The sequence below is a fragment of the Aythya fuligula genome, chromosome 9 (genome assembly GCF_009819795.1).
Source record: "Aythya fuligula isolate bAytFul2 chromosome 9, bAytFul2.pri, whole genome shotgun sequence".
In the NCBI taxonomy this organism is placed as follows: Eukaryota; Metazoa; Chordata; class Aves; order Anseriformes; family Anatidae; genus Aythya; species Aythya fuligula.
Window position 1 is genome coordinate 22,407,096 of NC_045567.1, and position 18,819 is coordinate 22,425,914.

Genomic DNA, 18,819 nt, shown 5'->3' on the forward strand with positions numbered 1-18,819 from the left:
CAGCGCTGCCAGGATCTAAGCACTTGTATTTTACCTCCATGTCCTAAAGCACTGGGGGAGTTGTGTTTGAATTTCAAATTTCCCTTTAATTTTCCTCGCCATGCCAAGGTGGCCTAAGGACGAATCCATTAACGCGTGTGATATGCAGGTATACTTACAGTGCCGGCGTTATGTAAGCAGGTAGATATCATCAATAATTAAAGGCTCCGTGGGTAAACAAGACATGGCCATTTCCTCATTCTAGCTTCCCAGGTTTTCAGTGCAAGTCACACACCCTACGTGCTCTTCTTGGGAATAATTCCAAGGGATGACGTGCTTCCAAACTTCCCTTCGGTCTGCAGAAGGTTGCGTGAGCCTCTCTTGCATATTCCTCGTAAGCCAACCTAGAGGAATTATGAAATTAAAACAGGAATTAGTGAGGGGGGATCAATCTCCCTGTCATATTAGTGACAGCCTGGACAAGATGTAATACAATTGTTTCTCTTGCTTAAAGGTTTCTTTCTGTCTACAGCAAGAGGAGAGTGGGCAAAGAGCTCTTTAGTTCTTTGGGAATCAAATAATCACACCTTAATGCAATAATCAGTACGATAAAAACTCCACAGTGGACTATTAATTTTTTCACACTGATATCCTGAATTTCAGAGAAGAAGGATACTTTTAAAGAGAGAGTAAATTAAATGCCTACTTAAAAAAAAAATCAAGAAAATGCTACACATTTATTACTAAAGACAGTTCAACAAAAATTCTCAGTCCTTTAAGGGGTAAATCCTAACATACAAACTTAGTTCACCTGAACATGAACAGTAGATACTGATCAAGATTTCTCTGAAGTGAAGTTTAAATAGTCAATGAAGTTCCAAATTCGTGTGGCTGTGCTGCCAGAAGAAGCCACCATGGCTTTCTGTGATACTTCTGCTGTCAGACAGGGTCTTTCCCTCTTCCCCCATGCAGCAAGCCACTGATCTTCAGTGTCTGGTGAAAGACGTGACGTGATCCAGCACAGAGCCATTGTCTGACACCAGCTGAGAACCAGCTGCTTTACGCCTCTGCACTGCATCCAGCAACAAGATGCATCATGAAGATGTAATTGGCAATTACAAGGTCACATTAAATGCTATGTAGTGAGCTATTTAAATACATCGGGAGCAGGTAAAACAGATGCAACAAATAAAAAAAATGTATCAGGTAAAAGGCCATCTTCATGCATAAGTAATGAGGGAAAAATATCACAAATCAGCTTGTTCTATTGGATCACATTGAAATTTCAGTAGAGTTTCAGTAATGTGGAAGAACAAATGAAAGGCAGAGCAAAGAAAGGAGCCGTGCTTGGAGAATTATTCCTTGCTGACACAGGGTGAGCTTACTGTGGCTCAATGGCAAACATAAAAGCATGATCAAGACCAAAAGAAACTCTGATTAATATGCTCCTACTTCTGTCGGAGATGCAGGTTTTTTGAGATGATATAGCTAAGGAACATTGTCACTTACTTTGAGAAAAAATAGACAATAGATGTATGTTGGAGTTGCAGACAGAATGACTTTGTAAATGTGGACAGCAGACTGTACTCTGTCTTTTCATGCTGTCATGTTTCTTTGTTGATGTCTCTGTTTTAAGATCAGCTTGCTCCATGCATCACCAATTGTCTTTTGTTTTCTCACAGCAGGGAAGGCTCAGTTAATCCATATGTCACCACGAAAAATTCAGGCTTCTCTTTGATAGGAACCAAGCATGACAGCAATCTATTGAAAAGGTGTTTTGGACTATCATTTCTTCCAAGCTAATTTATTGACTGGATGGCTTTCAAAAATAATAGGTCTGTTCCCCAAGATAATGAGCTGAGATGTGACTCAGGAAGGCCATGTGAGCACACAGATAGACTAATTATGAGAAATAAACTAATAATAAACTATCCGTCTGTAGAAAATGGTGTCTGCTGTGATATATCAGCCCGAACTTCAGAGAACATGAATGTTTCCACTCGTTCCCTGGTGCAATGATTTTGTTTTACAAGCCTTAGACATGTAAAACAAATTTCTAACTATTCAGCCTCTGACAGATTAGGATGCTAAGAAAGTACCTGATCTTTGGAGGTGACAGTTTTGCTGAGCAACTACAGTTATAGAGCACTGTGGTCCTCTGGGGCAGATGCTATCCCATTAGTATTTAGTTAGGGTGCCAGAATCCAAGGATTTATAAATCAGAGCTGACAAAGTTAAGCATCCATGCAAATAGAAGACCTTTAACACACCCCACTGAACAACTTCTCCCAGTATATTTCACTTGAAGTATATATACCACGGTGCAACTACATAAACTATGCATCTTTCCTGCTGTGTTTGTGGAATAATGTTAACAATTCTAAAGAAACAGTTCCTGTTCCCATTTCTAGGACAGATGATGGACAAGACACAGCCACATTTCAACTGTAGAAAAAGCATGCTAAAGAAATGTGACATTCTTAAGAATAGTGAATTACCCGAACACACACACACACACAAAAATCTAACAATCTAAATGTCTGTAATCTTATCTTCCAGAAAAGACAACTATGTCCAACTTCTGCTGAAGCTGTAAGAAAGACTGTCACCTCCTAGGCCAGCCCATTTTTAACTCCTGGTCTCCAGAAGAAATTGTCATAATGCACAGAGCTTTCCTGGCATGTTTACAACATACCAGGAAATGAGTACACCAAAAAAAACCTTCATCATGTTTGCCTCCCATTAGGAATAAACCCAACAGGACTTTTTATGATTACTGGCTACCTATGCTCGCTCTGGAGTAATCAGCAATAAAACCAGCTGAACACCAGAAAACCCTGGGCCATTGTGTGTTTACGATTCTTTTAAAGCTGGCACTTTAAAGGCTGACCCTGAATCATCCTGACCTTAACTTAGGTGCTGAAATGTCTATGCTTTATGTTATCAAGGAAAGAAACTGCTGCTTTCAAATGTTCTTGACCTTGTTCAGCACATTCCTCGTGCCTTAACTGATTTGCTTTTAGTTGCTAATAAAGCACAGTCAATGAGTTTAGAGATGACAAATGGAAGCTGCAGAAGTTGCATTCCAGGAGCATTTGTAATTTCTTCTAACAATTAAGAGTTCCCTTCTAGCACTGTGAACTCCAGATTGCTGTGGATGCTCTGTCTTTTGCTTATATTTCTATGAATTATTATGTGATTTCTACAAACACACTCCAGCATATTGTACTTACATCAACACTTATTAATGCTTAGCAAAACTTTTGACAAATATGGTCTGTTCTGGGTATGCACAAACACTGAAAATAATATTGAGCTACAGAGTCATCATTATTTTCTAAGCCCTATTTTCTCTTTAGCACAACAGATGTCTTTTGAAAATAAAAATATGTTTCCAATGCTTTTAAAATTATGAGGATTTTTCTTCCATAAACATTTCCCTTAAAAGCTGCTCCTGAGAAGAGTGACCAAAAGCCCAGTTTGGAGCTGCCCCGGTGAGTCCCTGTGTACACAGACTTCCATTTTCCTCTCCAGTTTGAGCAGTTCTAGTAAACGTGGGACTGTGCAGTAGTAAAATGTCTCTGTTCAGCAGAAATGCACAGATGCATTTTTATTTGTGAAATAAAACCTGGATTTTAAGGGGTGAAATTCTGAGACGTAAATAATCCTGTTGTGCCACAGCAACCCTCTTACAATAGGTTTAAAACCAATTTGCCATAAATATTTGTGTGCAAGCCAAAAAAAGCAGTCCAAGTATACAAAATTGATACCTAGTAGGTCAGTTCTAACTAGTGCAGGTCAGACAATTACCTGTTGGTTTCAATTAAGCTTCGCAAAACACCCCCGTGTCAGAAAGAAAAATAATGAGGCAACATAAACCATAGCGAGTGCTTCACTTACAGTGCCAACTTTGGGCTGCGTGAATCAAGTTTGCACTGAAAACAAGCAACTCACCAGCACGCTAAGAATAGTAGATCAATGAAAAGCAGGATGAAGACCTGAGGCAGGGAATTAGAAAGTCTTATGAGACTTGCCAGAGACAGCCCAGTTTCCACCAGCTGGGGACAAGAGCTTCACGACTTGCTTTCACTGAAGTTCCAAGGTAACAAACAGAGGCTGTTATCATCCCACTTGGCACTTCTTTAGCATGTTCATCCTGGCAATCTCAAAAACATTTTACAACCCTTTGGCAAAGGCTGCCTTAAAGTTCTGGAAAAGTTTCCTGAGTCTTATTAGTAAATTATGGACAGGGAAAAAAAATCAATAAAAAATAATAGCATTCAAGTATTGTATTAATATCTAGGGATAGCCACAGCGATGAGTTAAATTGTGAAAAAACACATTGTGATAAAATCTTTAAAGTATAAATAAACATATGGGAAGAAGAGAATGACCACACTAATTTACAGAGAGGAAAAAGGCATTTGTGTAGCATGTCCGAAGTAAAGCAGAAGCAGAGACAAGATGCTTGGAGCAGAGAGAAGATGCTCAGAGCAGGTATCTTGAGGCTTGTGCCAGTGTCCTATAAGGTGTTTTTTTGTTTGGTTGGTTTTTGTTTGTTTGTTTGTTTGTTTTCAGGTAGTAAAGGGCATGCAACTGAGACATGAAGATGTATCAGCTGATGGAAATTGTAGATGAACATTAACATACAGCTATAGTTTCTTATTTAGTGACATAGCGAACGTCTTTGAACTCTGTGATGAAATCTCCACCAACTGGGGAAGGATTTTATTTTATTTTTTCTATTTACTATTCTTCATCTTTTTATTGGCTCCGAAATACTACAGAGGACATGAGCACAGGTGGCCCCAGCCAGCTTTTATTTCTTTTGGACAGAATCCACTCTCAAGCCAAGTGGAAGAGGAGTGTCGATACAGTATTTACAGTATTTGTAGAGGGTGAAATGCTGTTGCTTCAGGTAGCGAACCTCTTCAGTCACACTGCCCAAGCAAAGTGCCAGAATCTGCCCAATGCAGATAATAAGATCCAAACAAACAAAAATCCTGTTTTATTTAAGTGTGTCCCAAGCGGTCACACCCTGAAGACAGTATGCCTTGGCGACAGCGCACCTATTAATCCATCTCCAAACACACAAGCCAGCTCAAGCCAGTAGAAACCAGAAGTACTTTTAAAACCAGAATTTTTACTGAAGCTGTGAGAAACAGACCAGGCCAGAATAAAAGCCCAAACGTATTACAGGACCTTGCAGCTCCTTTCCCAAGAGCTGGCAAACATTTCTTATACCCCTGGTATAAGAAATATACCGCACAGTGCAGAGGGGAACAAAGCCAACCACGGTGGCTCCATGCAGCCAGCAGGACCCATTCAGCTACAGCTCTGTAGGAAACCTCCCCCAAGCCAGGGGTGGGTTGATGAGTGCTGGCTTTCCACTGGCTTTCCGCTCTTGCTTTCAGGAACTTTGAATGTTTGGGGTGTATTTCAATCTCTGTAGTCACCTCCTGGAAGGGCAATGGGAATTAAGTCTGCAATCTTAACCTGAGTGCTTTAGCTCTCAGAGGACTTAAGTACTGCCAGAGAAAAGGGAGACAAAGATAAAGCCGAAGCACACCTGGCTCAGCAAAACCACTCCCTGAGGCTCACACAGCCAGTGTGCCTATCACAACCAAGGCACAGGGAAGTCAGGGGATTTTATAAGCATCAGTGACTTGGTGCCATCTGGTGGACAGACACTGGAGGCCTAGGGCATCATCTGCAGCAAGGTTACTGAACACTTTCTCCCTGAACTAGAGTTTGTGCTTAAAGGACGTCTGTGTTGTTTGTCCCTGCTTCTTCTGTAGCCCACAGGAACAACACCCAAGGCCCCCAGCTTGTGTGAAGGTCTGAGACATCGCAGAGTGAACGGTCACACAAAGCAGCGTTTTGCTTGACCCTCGCAGAACGTTCCTCACGGCAATAAATGAAAGCAGAACACACGCTATTTCTGTTGAGGAATCACAGAGAAATTTTAAACAGTCAGAGTTAAAGATCTAACAATACTGAAGGAGAAGAAAGGAGATGAAGGAGGAATCTTGTGCTGGCTCCAGCTCAGAGGCCTGAAGGGCAGGAATCAGAGCTAAGGGCAAACACCTCCTGTCAGAGAGCAGCACCACGAATCAGAGCAGTTCCTACCATAGTGCCCAGGGATGCTCTGCTTCTGCTGATAAATTCAATGTCATCCACATACTGTATTGAATAAACATGACATAAAAATTAATATTTGAACCACACCTGAGGGTCTGAAGAGCAACCAACCCATCGTGACAGCATACATAGCTAATAGAAAGTAGGATTGTACCACGCTAATTGGGAGCCAGAACATTTCAGCACTTTACCACCAGGCTGTACTTGTAAGAAATATTTCTGTCACTATATATTCTCATTACAAGGTGTTAAAATTGGCTAACAAATATACTGCTCCGTTTTAATGTATTACATGGCTGTACTTTAGCGAGTGTTTCTTGTCTCATTAAAACATTTTCTCACAGGCACAACATCGCGGGTGCAGTGGCTTTGCATACAGAGGCCTCCATTCACTGCCACGTCTTGAAACATGAAGTCACATTTTGTTGGAAACCCTCAAGAAGGATTACTTACTCACCTCAAAGCAGTCATTATTCAGCATCTGAGAGGTCACTAAGAACCCAACTTTTTTATTGTTATTATTATTATTATTATTATCATCATCATCATCATTATTTATTTGTTTCTGCAAACACTGCCATAAGTATATTTACACGTGTCATTTACTTTTGTGGTGCTTGTTGTCATGAAGAGATGACGTTACAGGTTATACACCTCTCAGCCCAGGTGTTTGAAAAGGCATGGGTAAGCTCCTTGCTGATGTATATACATCTGAAGCATGCGATAAGGCCCTACATAGATGGCATTTCTCCAGAAGGCAGCTGTGTTCTAGAAGGAACATAGGAAATAAGACACTGGGGAAGCTAGAGAAGGATACTTTTAGGGTGTTCTCCCCATTAAAAAACTTACTAAGAAACTTGGTATCAGCAGTTAGCCTGTTTGCCTCTCCTTTTGTCTCCTCCATCATCCGTGTCTTTTCAGTAGGATCAACATTATAGCCCTCTGCTAGACAGACTCTAGTGATGGAGACATACAAGTTAAATCTCTTAATGCCCATTTACGATGTCCACAATGAAGTGGTCATACCCTTTATTTTGTAATCCCTTTTCCAAGTTGGGTTCAACAACAGGACCTTGGTCTCAGGGGTCAATACGGCCTCTAAGTCAGCTTAAACTTCAAGGCAGAAGGTATTTATAAGCTATTGTGCAGAGAAGCAGTATATCCAGAGTATAACATCAGAAAATATTTTTGCCATACTCAAATCTTTAGGTACAACAGAAAACAACTTAAATTGGCAGGAGTACATTCCTAATGGGTAGTTTCTGTAAAAACAGCTTATTATTTGAAGTGAGAAACTCTCCTCCTGCCTGCAAAACTGGAGATTTACAGTACAATTCCCATCTGGCTTTGGATGACATCAAGACTTTTCAAGCTGGTCTCCAAAACAGTCAGAAGCCCAGGAGTTAGGACACCAACCAAGCGTGCAGATGCCAGCAGTGAATTCTCTCTTGCCCTGATCCAAAGAGGGCTCTGTAGCCTGCACCTCCCACCTCTCAGGTAATTTTTGTCTGTACATCATGCTGCTGACTGACAAGGCTTATCCCTCCATCTCAGGAACAGAGCTTTGACAAATGTGCTCTTTTGAATGCTCTTTTTTAATTTTTTTCTGCATATGAGGAGATCTTTATGTCAAAAGCAGCTCAGATAACGAAGCCCTAACAGTCTGTGATTGAGCGTAGAGGCTAATTTACTCTTTTGTTTTTAAAGGCAGGATCCCAGTCAATGTTTCTTGTAGTCAAGGAGAATTTGAATTCAAAAGAATTTAACTTGTGTCCCAACAAAGCACTATGGCACAGAAACAGGACAGAAAGCTTGGATGTGTGTTCTGGATCTCTTTTATAAACAGAGGGTCTGGGGCTCTGGCAGTACTGAAAAGATTTCCAGTGATTTCAAGGCATACGATCAGATCTCTTGGGTGAAGTTTCCTACTCTACAGGACTGCTATACGTTTAATTGCATGATTTCCTTTGTGAGTAAAAAATAAAAAACTATTATCATCAGTCTGTGGCTTTGCAGTCTTGACATAAAATCTGGGCAAGCACCAACCAATTGGAATACACTCTGCAGGTTTTTAAATGCTTGCATCACAAAGTTTTGATGAGTGATGACAGCTTTGGCACCTTCAAAAGTGTTTATTACTACCAGAAGAAATTCTGCTTTAAATAAAAATATGGGGCACTTACAGGTTTATCTTCCGAAGGTGCTCTACGTGTGCCTTCGGAGGTAAATGATGTCTATGTGTTTTTTTCTTTACTGCTTCTCATTCAACTAAGTGCCATTTCTTCCATGTCTTCCTTTTTAGGGCAGCCAAAGATCTCACTCCGCAGCAAGGTGTCCGTGTGTCCAGCTGTGCTTTGGTCCTCCAACAGCACCAAGCATAACAACCTGCAGATGCTGTAGCTTTTGAATGTGCTCATGTAGTCACACACAGCACTCTACAACCCTCTGAAGTTTACAGGTCAATATTCATAAAGCTGGAACTTTGTGGGAGTACTAGCTTGCCTGAGAGGTAGTTAATAACCCAAACATCAACTTTAAGCAAATTCTGCTCTTTTGGGACAGCTGTTTTCCCCAAAAGTGACATTACAGGGTGTCATCCAGCTTCTGTGAACCCTGAAGTTATCAGTAGCATCACACACAAATCAGATAACGTAATATATTTGCCTGAGTTTCCACTCAGAGTAGAAATTAATTTTCCATGAAAAGAACATTCTTTGTTTCAGGCCAGTCCGTGTACATTTGATGTTTATTAAAAAATGTTTGCATATTTGGATGTAAGTGATGGATAAGGAGAATGGGCGATTCTGACTAATCCTGAGGCTTCATGTCTTCAGAAAATAATATAAAACCTACCTCTTGAACCAGTCTCAGTATTTGTGCTGAAGCACATGAACACAGAGCCCTGAAACACAGAGTACACAGACCCAAGGAAAAAAGGACAGAAAGTTCAGTAAGCCCACTGTGAAACACCTTTCCAAATACCATTGTGATAAATGTAAAAATTCCCTGTTTTCAGGATGAACAAATTAAGGAGGGGTAAGAAACTTACAATGTGACCTAGTCTATGGTTACCATAATCTACTAACCAAACTTCATTTATATTTCCCAAAGCAAAGACAACCCTCTTCACTCGAAATAGCAAAAGTGAAAAAGTAAGAGCCTGACTTCAAAAGCTCTTCAACTCAGTAACAGCAGATCAAGTGTATTTTAATTAGAAAAAGATTCAGACTGCATAATACAGGTCTAGCTCTGGACCTAAACTGTTCCAAATTGCAGCTTGGCTGTCGTGTTTCAGCTGGGGCCTCTTACTTTTACTATGGAAATAAAGATGAAAAAATTCTCCAGTGTAACATTGGTGTGAGTCCAAATTGACAATAAAATTACTGGAGTTTCTTGGGATTTATTCTAACAGGAAGTTTTATCTCTGCCTATCAGCATTAGTCATGCATTAGGTTGTAAGTCAAGTCAAAACAAAGGAATCACGTATTGAATTGTGAAGTCAAAAGAAAGAAAAGGCAAAATCTGAAGTTTGTGATATTCAACAATCTGATGTTGAATATAACAGAACCAGTATGTCACCCCAGAAAGCTATCCAAAGGAATTCTAGTCTTTGTTTTATGTACATAATATACATCTCAGAGTATGCTCCTCTTCTGAGAGGTGAAGATCATTGATAGATATGCGTGCATATTTGATTTGATTAGGAATCACACTTTATATCAACCATTCTTAGGGGTATGAGGTCAGGAATTATTTGACTTGTTACTTTCAGATTTGGATTTCAGATTTCTGCTGTCTGGAAGTGGAGAAATACATCAGCTTCCTGAGAGCACGTTCATTCTGCATGTACTGTATGAATGCTAAAGCCATGTTGCAACAGCCCCCTCCCTTCTTTGAAGCACTTTTCAGATAAAACCAGTTAATTCTAAGCAAGCAGGAAGTTAACCTGAGTCACTGCAGAAAGCTGACCATAATGAAATATTATTTTACCAAAATCTGGCAATTCCCTCTCCTCATTGCTGATGTTTGATTGCTAAAATATCAAATGACATTTTTTGATTTCCAGTTGCTTTGGATATTTAACCCCTTGGAGCAAAACAGCTCTGCTCCAGATGTACTTTAATCTTCCTCACTGTTTCTGCCAAATTTCTGTTTTCTGTTTTCCATTTGCTTTGTGCTCTCATCACAAGCAATGTGTCTGTGTCACTTCCTCCCTGAATGCTTAAGCTTTTTCTTCAGTCATGCAATATGTAAGAAGAAAAGCCAAAACAAGAATCCGAGCTCTTTATGGTGGCTATTTTTAAACACAGGAACTTCTGTGGGGCTCAGTTTGAAAGGGAGATTCCTTTTGAAGAGCAGATAATAAACAACAGCAAGCTAGAAATAACATGCGTGTAAAACCTCATGTGCCCAGGGCAGCACAGAGATAGGAAGCTCATTCCATCCCACTTTGCTCTTCCTAGGACCTGTAAAAATTGCCACCCCCTCTAATTTACAGGGCACCTTCTGGAGGGACCATCAGTTCCTCGGTCTGCTGGCAGCAACGTATTGTAGTTCTGAACCTTCACCCGGAGACAAGGTTAGGATCTCATGTTTAAAATAGGATGAGTAGAAAATAACCGGAATATTTTCCCAGAATACTAGGATATTCTACTATAAAACTGCATGAGAAACCTAGAGAAGACAAGCGCTGTCCCTGGGTTTCTGCCAAGGATATAAATGCATTCCAGCCAAGAACTTTTGCTGTATTAAACGGTGCCATGGCACCAGGCAGCGTGCTGGGGTGCAATGATGGCTGTACTGCTGCAAGGGGATTCCACTTCAGAGAGTGGACATCAGTAGAGGAACCACTGATGTTGCTTAACACCCTGTTCCTGCTCACACTCCTGCTTCACTACCAGTTTTCTATTACTTTTGCATAAACAAATAGTTCCGATAGAAGTTTATCTTTAAAAGTTTGGCATTTTACCATTGACTGTGACAACTAAAGGCAGCTCTTCCTGTTTTCCCCGTATTTACAAAGTATTTCCATGCTATTAGATGCTAGTTGATACCTCGTTCCAGCCTTTCTCTCACTGCTCTACCCAGCCACCTATCTGTGTGAACTTCCAGGAATGCAATATCTGAGGTTATCATCCCATGATAAGCTTGCTGCAATCAGCCCGTGAATTGCAAGGCTTTAGGGAGAACTACACACAAACACCCCCCCTGAGCTGAGTACAGCGTCCTCATTTCATGAGAAAAGCAAATGAAAAATAAAAAAGTCTCACACTGGGCTGGTCCTGATGCTTCTTAGAAGCTGTCCATCATCACGGCCAGGGCATCAGAAGGTCTGATAACATAAATGAGTAGATTTTACTCTGAAGGCTCATTATTGATTAGGCAGTAATTTCATATAATAGCAGCTACGGCACTTCTTCATTCACCGTGTAAATGCACTGCGTAAATGCTTGTAAAACTTTATGAGCTCCATTGCCCCAAAGCACTTACAGGCAGATTATGATTAATAAATCACACACATGCACACGAGCCCGTGTCTCTGGCTGATGACACGGAGCTGTACATCCACTGGGCTGCATCACAAGGAGCTCCTCTTCACTGTGAGGAGCTCTTTTGTCAGCTAACTCGAAAAGACACAAGTCCCCTCACAGCTGAGCTCTATCAGACTTTTAATTAACTTTACTTTTTTCCCCCACACATGGCCCGCCAGCTGTTGCCTTCATCTCACTCGCTCCCTGCCTCGCTTATTGATGCTGCTCAGCACCCAGATCCTCACCAATGATGCCTTTATTTCGTGGCCTGACACCTCTGTGGCTTTTTTAGGGTGCAAAGCAGCAGCCTGGCTTTCTGCTGAACCTTTTGAGAGCCCCCACTAGGTGGCACCGAGTCTCTGGGATTCTTCTCTCCGCCCGCAGATTTATTTCCCTCGCTTTGCTCCAGGTCTCTCCTTTTTTTTTGCAGCATTTCCAGCCCCTGAGCTCACCGGTTTTAATAACCTCAAAAACAAACAGCTCCTGGGATCTTTTTTCCTGAGCTTACAGTGCTGCACGGATCTAAACCAAAAGATGAGCTATTCCTTTTCATGGACAAAAAGATCAATTTCCAATGTCATTTCTACACCAATTCAAGAAACTTACTGCATAACCATTAACTGTCAGGACCACCCTCATATAAAAGGTTCTTGGAAGTTCCTTGCTTTGCGCACCTCACTTATGGGTGCATGCAGAATAAAGCTGACCTCTACACGAATTCCCATTATCCCAGACAGCCTGACAAACTGGGCAGACTGGGAAAGCTGCAAGGAAAAGTGCTGTGGCAGCAGCTGAGAGCTGCACGCAGGTATTTATCTCCTGGTAAATGCCAGCAGGGGGAGAGTCCTGCACAAAGCCCTTTGAAGCTTGGGAATACAAAGCCCTTGAACGGAGCACACTCAGGAAAGGAAATATTATTTATTGACTGGTTTGATAGATTGACGATATATTTGACCAGGCTCGTCGTATCCCTTAAGGTGTCCAGGCATGTGCAATGAGCTGCCTGGACACTGGGACTGAGGCTAAACCTCCAGCAGCTCATGTGGTAAGGCAGAATTTCACCCAAATTCCATCAGAGTTCCATGAGGAATTCTTCAAAGCCATCTTCTGAGCTACCAGCAAGGGAAACAATTCCACAAAAAAAAAAAAAAAAAAAAAAAAAAAAAAAAAAAGAAGTCCTAAAGACTAGGGGAAAAATAAATCAGATGAATTGCAAAATTTCCCGAAACACAACAAATGAATCAGGTTTTGATGTAAATTAAGAGAAAAGACTGTGTGCATTTTTCTGGTGCATTTGAGCAGCACAAAAGCTAGAAGCAAGCTGACTAAAACTAAAATAAAACTTCAATCCACGGATAACCCCGAAACTGACTGGAAAAACAGCTTCTATTTCTGAGTGTGGAAGGCCAAGGTACTGTCACTAATGGAAAAGGCAGCCCTGTGAACATGAAAAAGAATGTGAACATGGCTGTTAAATTCTGACTGCAGTTTAGTCTTATTTAAAGTTCTTTATCTACATTTCTTCAGATTTTGTAAATAGATTCCAGACTGCTTGTTTTCTCTCCCTGCATTAACGCTAGAAAGTAAACAGTCCCTTCCAAACTCCCTTGTAAGTCCCATTTCAGGTCCTTAAAAAATCCCAAAGATATCACAGATATAAACATCAGTGAAATGTACATTAGTTCATCAGTCACTGTCTTTATCTCGCGGTGACATGTTAATGGAAACAATCATGAAAATGAGATTTCCCTTTCCTAGCAGGTCAGTTTCATGGCCGTTGGCTATCAGAAGCTGGCTTTTATTCAGGTGCTGGAAAACCAGAAGACTGGGAAAAAAAAATGGACTCATCTGACAAGACTGAAAAAAACGGTGGATGGAATACATCAAAATTCACTGGATTATTTACACTTCCATCTGCCATGGCCTCCAGCCTGGCTAGCCCGATGGGAAATGCACCAGGAAAATGAAATCACTGGGGATTACTCCATGTGTCAGAAAAAACAACGTCTGTAGTCGATGTTCCCAAGTCCTACATTTTCCTCTAACTCACAAAAGAGTCCAAATGCTGTCTTTTGATAAAACTGGGACGCCCACTTCCCTCTTGGACTTTTTTGAGTAGGAATCAGGATTCCCCAACCTAAAACCCTATGACACAGAAGCCCCAGCAGGCTGCCGTACCCCAGCTGTTCTCCCGTTTGCGCGGTGCTCCCCCAGGTTGGACTCTCCCCGGCTGTTCACACCTCACCGAAGGCTCAGACCCTAATCACTTATATGCAGTCGCTCTTCCTGCAAAATACATCCACCTGCATGAGTCAGGCTGCACATTATCATTGTTTGCATTTCACTTAGTGGTTCAGGCTGATCTGTAGAACAAACAAAACGCGGAACCAAACCGCACACATCCCTGCCTCAGAGCGCTTCTGTTCCTTGCTGTCAGGAGGGGGCTAACAACTCAAATGTCATCCCCTTAATCACACAAACATTCATATTATCAGCAGCACTCAAATATTATTTTCTTTGCTTTGTAAAATGCCAGCTGTCAGGAATCGCAGCACTCTCCAACTGCAACTTTCTTGTAAGGGGGATCATCGGGCAATTGTTTAAAGTTGATTACTGATTCAACAATTGGTATCTAACTGATTTGGGATCCTAATATTTGCTTTAAGCTGTTACTAGTGAATATTTTTTACGCTGTCATCTTGAGAACAATGGGGCATATAATGGTGTGAGGAGCTTTTTCTGGGGATTGCAGCAAAGGGCTGGCTCAAATTCCTGTGCTTCCAAGTCAAGCAGGGCAAGGCAGTTCCCAGTGTGCCCTAGACGTGTCGTGCTGCCAATGCATCTGTGGCTCCGAACAGTTCTGCTAATTCCTTGTCCTCTTGCAACAAGTGCACATTTTAATGCATCTGCTCCCCTGCGTTAATTATTTACAAGGGTAATGTTTTGGAGCCACTAAAATGACAAGGCTGTTTGAGTCATGAAGCACCAGAAACAAGATGCTCAAGGTCTGAGCATGTCCTCCGTATTCATCCGTACTAGTAACATTTTCTCACCTCAGCATGGCACGCTGTTTTAATTTTACTCTGCACCTACACAGAATTTCTGATTGGTGTTTTATCCCCATTCTTATCATGACTGCTAAGTGGTTTAGAAAAATGCATCTTCGTTTGTATCCAAGAGGTAGAAGTCAGTCATCTGTTATTCTACAGCCAGAACCAAGGTCCAGAAAGCAAATGTCAAAACTGTGCTGAGTTTTCAGTTTGGGATACCTTATTTTTGATATTTATTATTATTATTATTATTATTATTATTATTATTATTATTATTATTATTTTCAGATTAAGGAGCACAGCACTTTCTATATTGAAACACAGCCCTGCTTGTCTTCACCTCAAATTAGGACATCAGTCAACAGAGTTCAACTGATTACATAAGCTGGAAACTCATACAAAAGCAGATGAAAGGTCAGCTATCAAAAGCCAGGTTTAAGTGACTTCCCCTAACGCCACAGCCTATGACCTCAGGCAAAGATAAGTTCAATTTTACCAGGAGCATTCACCTCATGAAGTCCAACCTTTTTATTTCTTCAGTTCCTGGCCACTAATAAATGACACTGTGTGTTAAAACGAACTTTGTATGCATTAGTGAGCTTCAGTCACAGGACAAAAAGGTCATTCTTGCCTAAACATCTGCAGTTGGAATGTACTTTGTAGCTGGAGAGGTAATAACATATGCCTTGCCAGGACATTCCTTAACTTTTGGCAACCAAATGACTGGGCTGTGAGTTGTATAGGACAACCTTCACTGTACATTTCCACAACTTTGGATCCCTGATCCATTAACTGGTAGGTTTATATATATATACATATAAAATCTGCTGTCCGCTCTATTTAACTGCTGTGTTCATTGGATCATTCATGAAAAAAACTGTATAAATGTCAGCTTATGAATTCCCTGTTGTAACCTCTGAGTGTGCTTCCTATGGTACAACATGGCTCAGAAAGGACCTATCCCTCTTCTTTCCTGATTGCATCAAGAACTTACTCAGTAATTAATCAAAGTAATATTCCTCTCCTAGCTACTACTTTAAATATTTTTTTTTAATATATTACAGTCTTTTTTAGGTCCAAACCTTTCTATATTGGGACTTTCAATTCAAATTTGCGTAATAGCTTCACATAATTGTCCCTTGCTCCCAATAAATTACTTATTTTAACTAATTGGTTTGCTCATGAACAATCACAATTTACATGAGCTGAAGATGAGATGTAACTAGCTATTACTGAATGTAGGTAATATTTGATTAAGCAAAAGAGACAGAGACTCATTTCCTTTTCTTCTCAGCATTTGTTAATGATATTGCCAATTTCTACAAGCAGATAAATTAGATTTACCATAACAATTACATGTGTTTGGAATAGGTTTTAAATAATGATGTTAATTCAGTGTCCTCTTAAATTTATGATGTCTATTCAATGAGTATAAACCCATAATGATTACCAAAAGTGACAAATGCATTCACATGTTGTAGCTGGTTAAACAATTAATTGTTCTTCAGCACAAAGTCATCAAAACTAAAGGCATAGACTGGTTTTATAAAAGGTAATGCAGGCAACAGGTGGACACACAAGAAGTTCAGCAACTTGAATAACTGCAAGACTGAAGTATAAATCACTTTCAGTGATTTCAAAGCCTCAGTCCCAAGATAAAAAAGTGTCTCATGCTACATCACAGCTCATCCTGATGAGCCAGGTAAAGCAACAATGCACAGGACATCTCTGAAGGACTCTTGGGGGGGAAAGGGAGCTGGATTTGGATTCTGCGTGATGATATTAATAAGCCTACCGTGACTACTTTGTGAAAGTAATGGATACTGAATGAAAATAAGGCAATTTGAAACACCTGTGGTTTTGAACAAAAGTTTGAAAATGTAACTTTGAGGGCTTCAGGAAGCTTCCTAAAGGCAAGGGAAAAGAAAATGAATTTTTAAAAAACATCACTATTTCAAAGCAATTACAATCACTTCCTGGGTGCTTACCTCTCAGCTTTGAACAAGCCCCTATCTTATAATTAGGAAAGCAAGGCATTCAGTTAAATTAAAAGACAATGAATAAAAAATTGAAATACATCTAGACAGAAGTCATACCAGCTTGTTGCACCGACTGCTATTTAGTACTGGTAGATGTAGAATATTTGAATAACAAAGTTTTAAACCTCTTTTATGTTGTTTTTCTTTTAAGGCCAGAATAATGCCTGTGAAAAAAACACAGATCAATGAGTTGGATATGTTCAGAAAAAGAACTTTGGAGTACGCCTTTGATTTTTTGTTAATGCCACTAGTTTAGCTTGAGACAAGCAGGTTTTTCTTTTTCTTTCTAATAAGATACAATAGCAGAGAGAACTCTTGACATCATGCTGGTGAGGGATGAATCCCATAAAACTTTCCTCACCTCTTTATGCATGACAACAGCATTTGGGAGCAGGGCCCTAGCACAGCCATGCTGTGTACCTGACCCAAAATCCAGCAGTGGCCTCAGCAAGACTCTGGGCGACGGAAAAGGCCAAGCAGGGCGAGGGCAGCACCTCCTGGGTGCAAACAGCAGCCCGCGGACAAAAATAAAGGAATGGGATGACCAAGAGAAATAAGTATGAGTGAATAAGGGAATTGGGGTCGTTTAGTCTGGAGGAGGTTCAGGGGAGACTTTATTGCTCTGTGCAACTACCTGAAAGGGAGGTGTGGGGATCTGGGGGTCGTGTCTTTTCACAGGTAAGTGGTGATAGGACTAGAGGGAATGGCCTCAAGTTGCACCAGGGGAGGTTCAGGCTGGAAATTCAGAGACATTTCTCCTCAGGAAGAGCAGCCAGGCGTGGGGACAGGTTGCTGAGGGAGGTGGTGGCGTCCTCATCCCTGGGGGTGGTCGAGGGAAGGTTGGACGTGGTGCTTGGGGACACGGTTCGGTGGCTGACGGTGCTTGGGGGATGCTTGGACTAACTGATCTTGGAGCTCTTTTCCAACCCTAATGATTCTGGGATATTAAAACGCGACCTCTCGCACCCACAGCCCTCACACTGAGCCCCCTCAGAGGGGTCGCTGCGGGCTCTGCAAGCCCCGTGCGGGCCGGACAGACGCGGCGGGCACCCAATGCGCTCAGCCGCTGCCTCCCCGAAGGGAGGGGAGAGAGCCGCGGCCGGGCCCAATGAGGCGGCGCCCGGAGCGGGACTTCCTCCGGGGAACCGGCGGCGGCTGCGGCGGGGCAGCGGCGGCGACACGTAAGTGAGGGGCCGGGGGAGCTGCCTTTGTTCCCCTCGGGTGGCGGCGGCGGCGGGGCCGGCCTCAAGGAAGGAAGGAAAAAAGGGGGAGCCGGGGATCCCCGGCCCCGCTTGAGCTCGGCCCCACCGCCGGGGGCAGCCCCCTCCGGTCAGCCCCTCGCAGCCCCCTCCGAGCCCCGCGGCCGCAGCATGCGGCTGGGGCAGCGGCCCCGCTCCGCCTCGCCGCGCCGGGGCCGCCGGCAGGAGGAGAGCGGCCCGGGTGTCGCCACGGTGGTGCCCCGGGGCTGAGGAGCCCTCCCGGCCCCTCTGTCCCTCCTCCACCCCCCTCCCGGTCCTCCCTCCCTCCCTCCCATGTCTCCGCCTCGTCGTCCGCCGCCTGCAGCCGCCCGCCGCTGAGCCGTGAGGGGCGGGGGGCCCCCGGGACCCCGCCGGGGGACATGGGCAACGGGATGTGCTCCCGAAAACAGAAGCGGATTTTCCAGAGCCTGCTGCTCTTGACCGTGGTGTTCGGCTTCATCTACGGGGCCATGCTGTACTACGAGCTGCAGAGCCAGCTGCGGAAGGCTGAGGCCACGGCGCTCAAGTACCAGCAGCATCAGGAGTCCCTCTCGGCCCAGCTACAAGGTACCGCTGCCAGGCAGGTCCCCTGCCCGTACACTCCGCTGGGGAACCCCAGCTCCAGCCGTCCCGATGCTTGCCAAGTTTTGCTCCTTGCCTTCTTCTCCCCCTCCTCTCTCCCCGTGAGGTTTTGCTGTCAGGCCGTGGTGAGCCCCCAGCCCCGCTGACGTCAGTGGGAGGTTTCACGGCTGGTTCCTATAAAGCTCCCCTATTCCCTCGCCCCCGCACGCTTTCTGGAGTGCCTCTCAATCCCCAAGGGCTGCACATCGCTTGGCAGTTC

General features: G+C 42.8%; 1 protein-coding gene across 2 annotated transcripts in view; it reads left to right on the top strand.

Annotated features, from left to right (window-relative positions):
• Positions 1-18,161: 18,161 nt before the first annotated feature.
• GOLIM4 (golgi integral membrane protein 4) overlaps positions 18,162-18,819 on the top strand; it is a 32,076-nt gene continuing 31,418 nt past the window's right edge. The window contains exon 1 of one of the 2 annotated variants that reach the window (XM_032193109.1): positions 18,162-18,545. In XM_032193109.1, coding sequence (XP_032049000.1) covers positions 18,359-18,545 — 187 coding nt within the window. In that variant the 5' untranslated portion in view covers positions 18,162-18,358. The remainder of the gene's footprint in view (positions 18,546-18,819) is intronic. The other variant, XM_032193108.1, reaches the window with a different exon arrangement.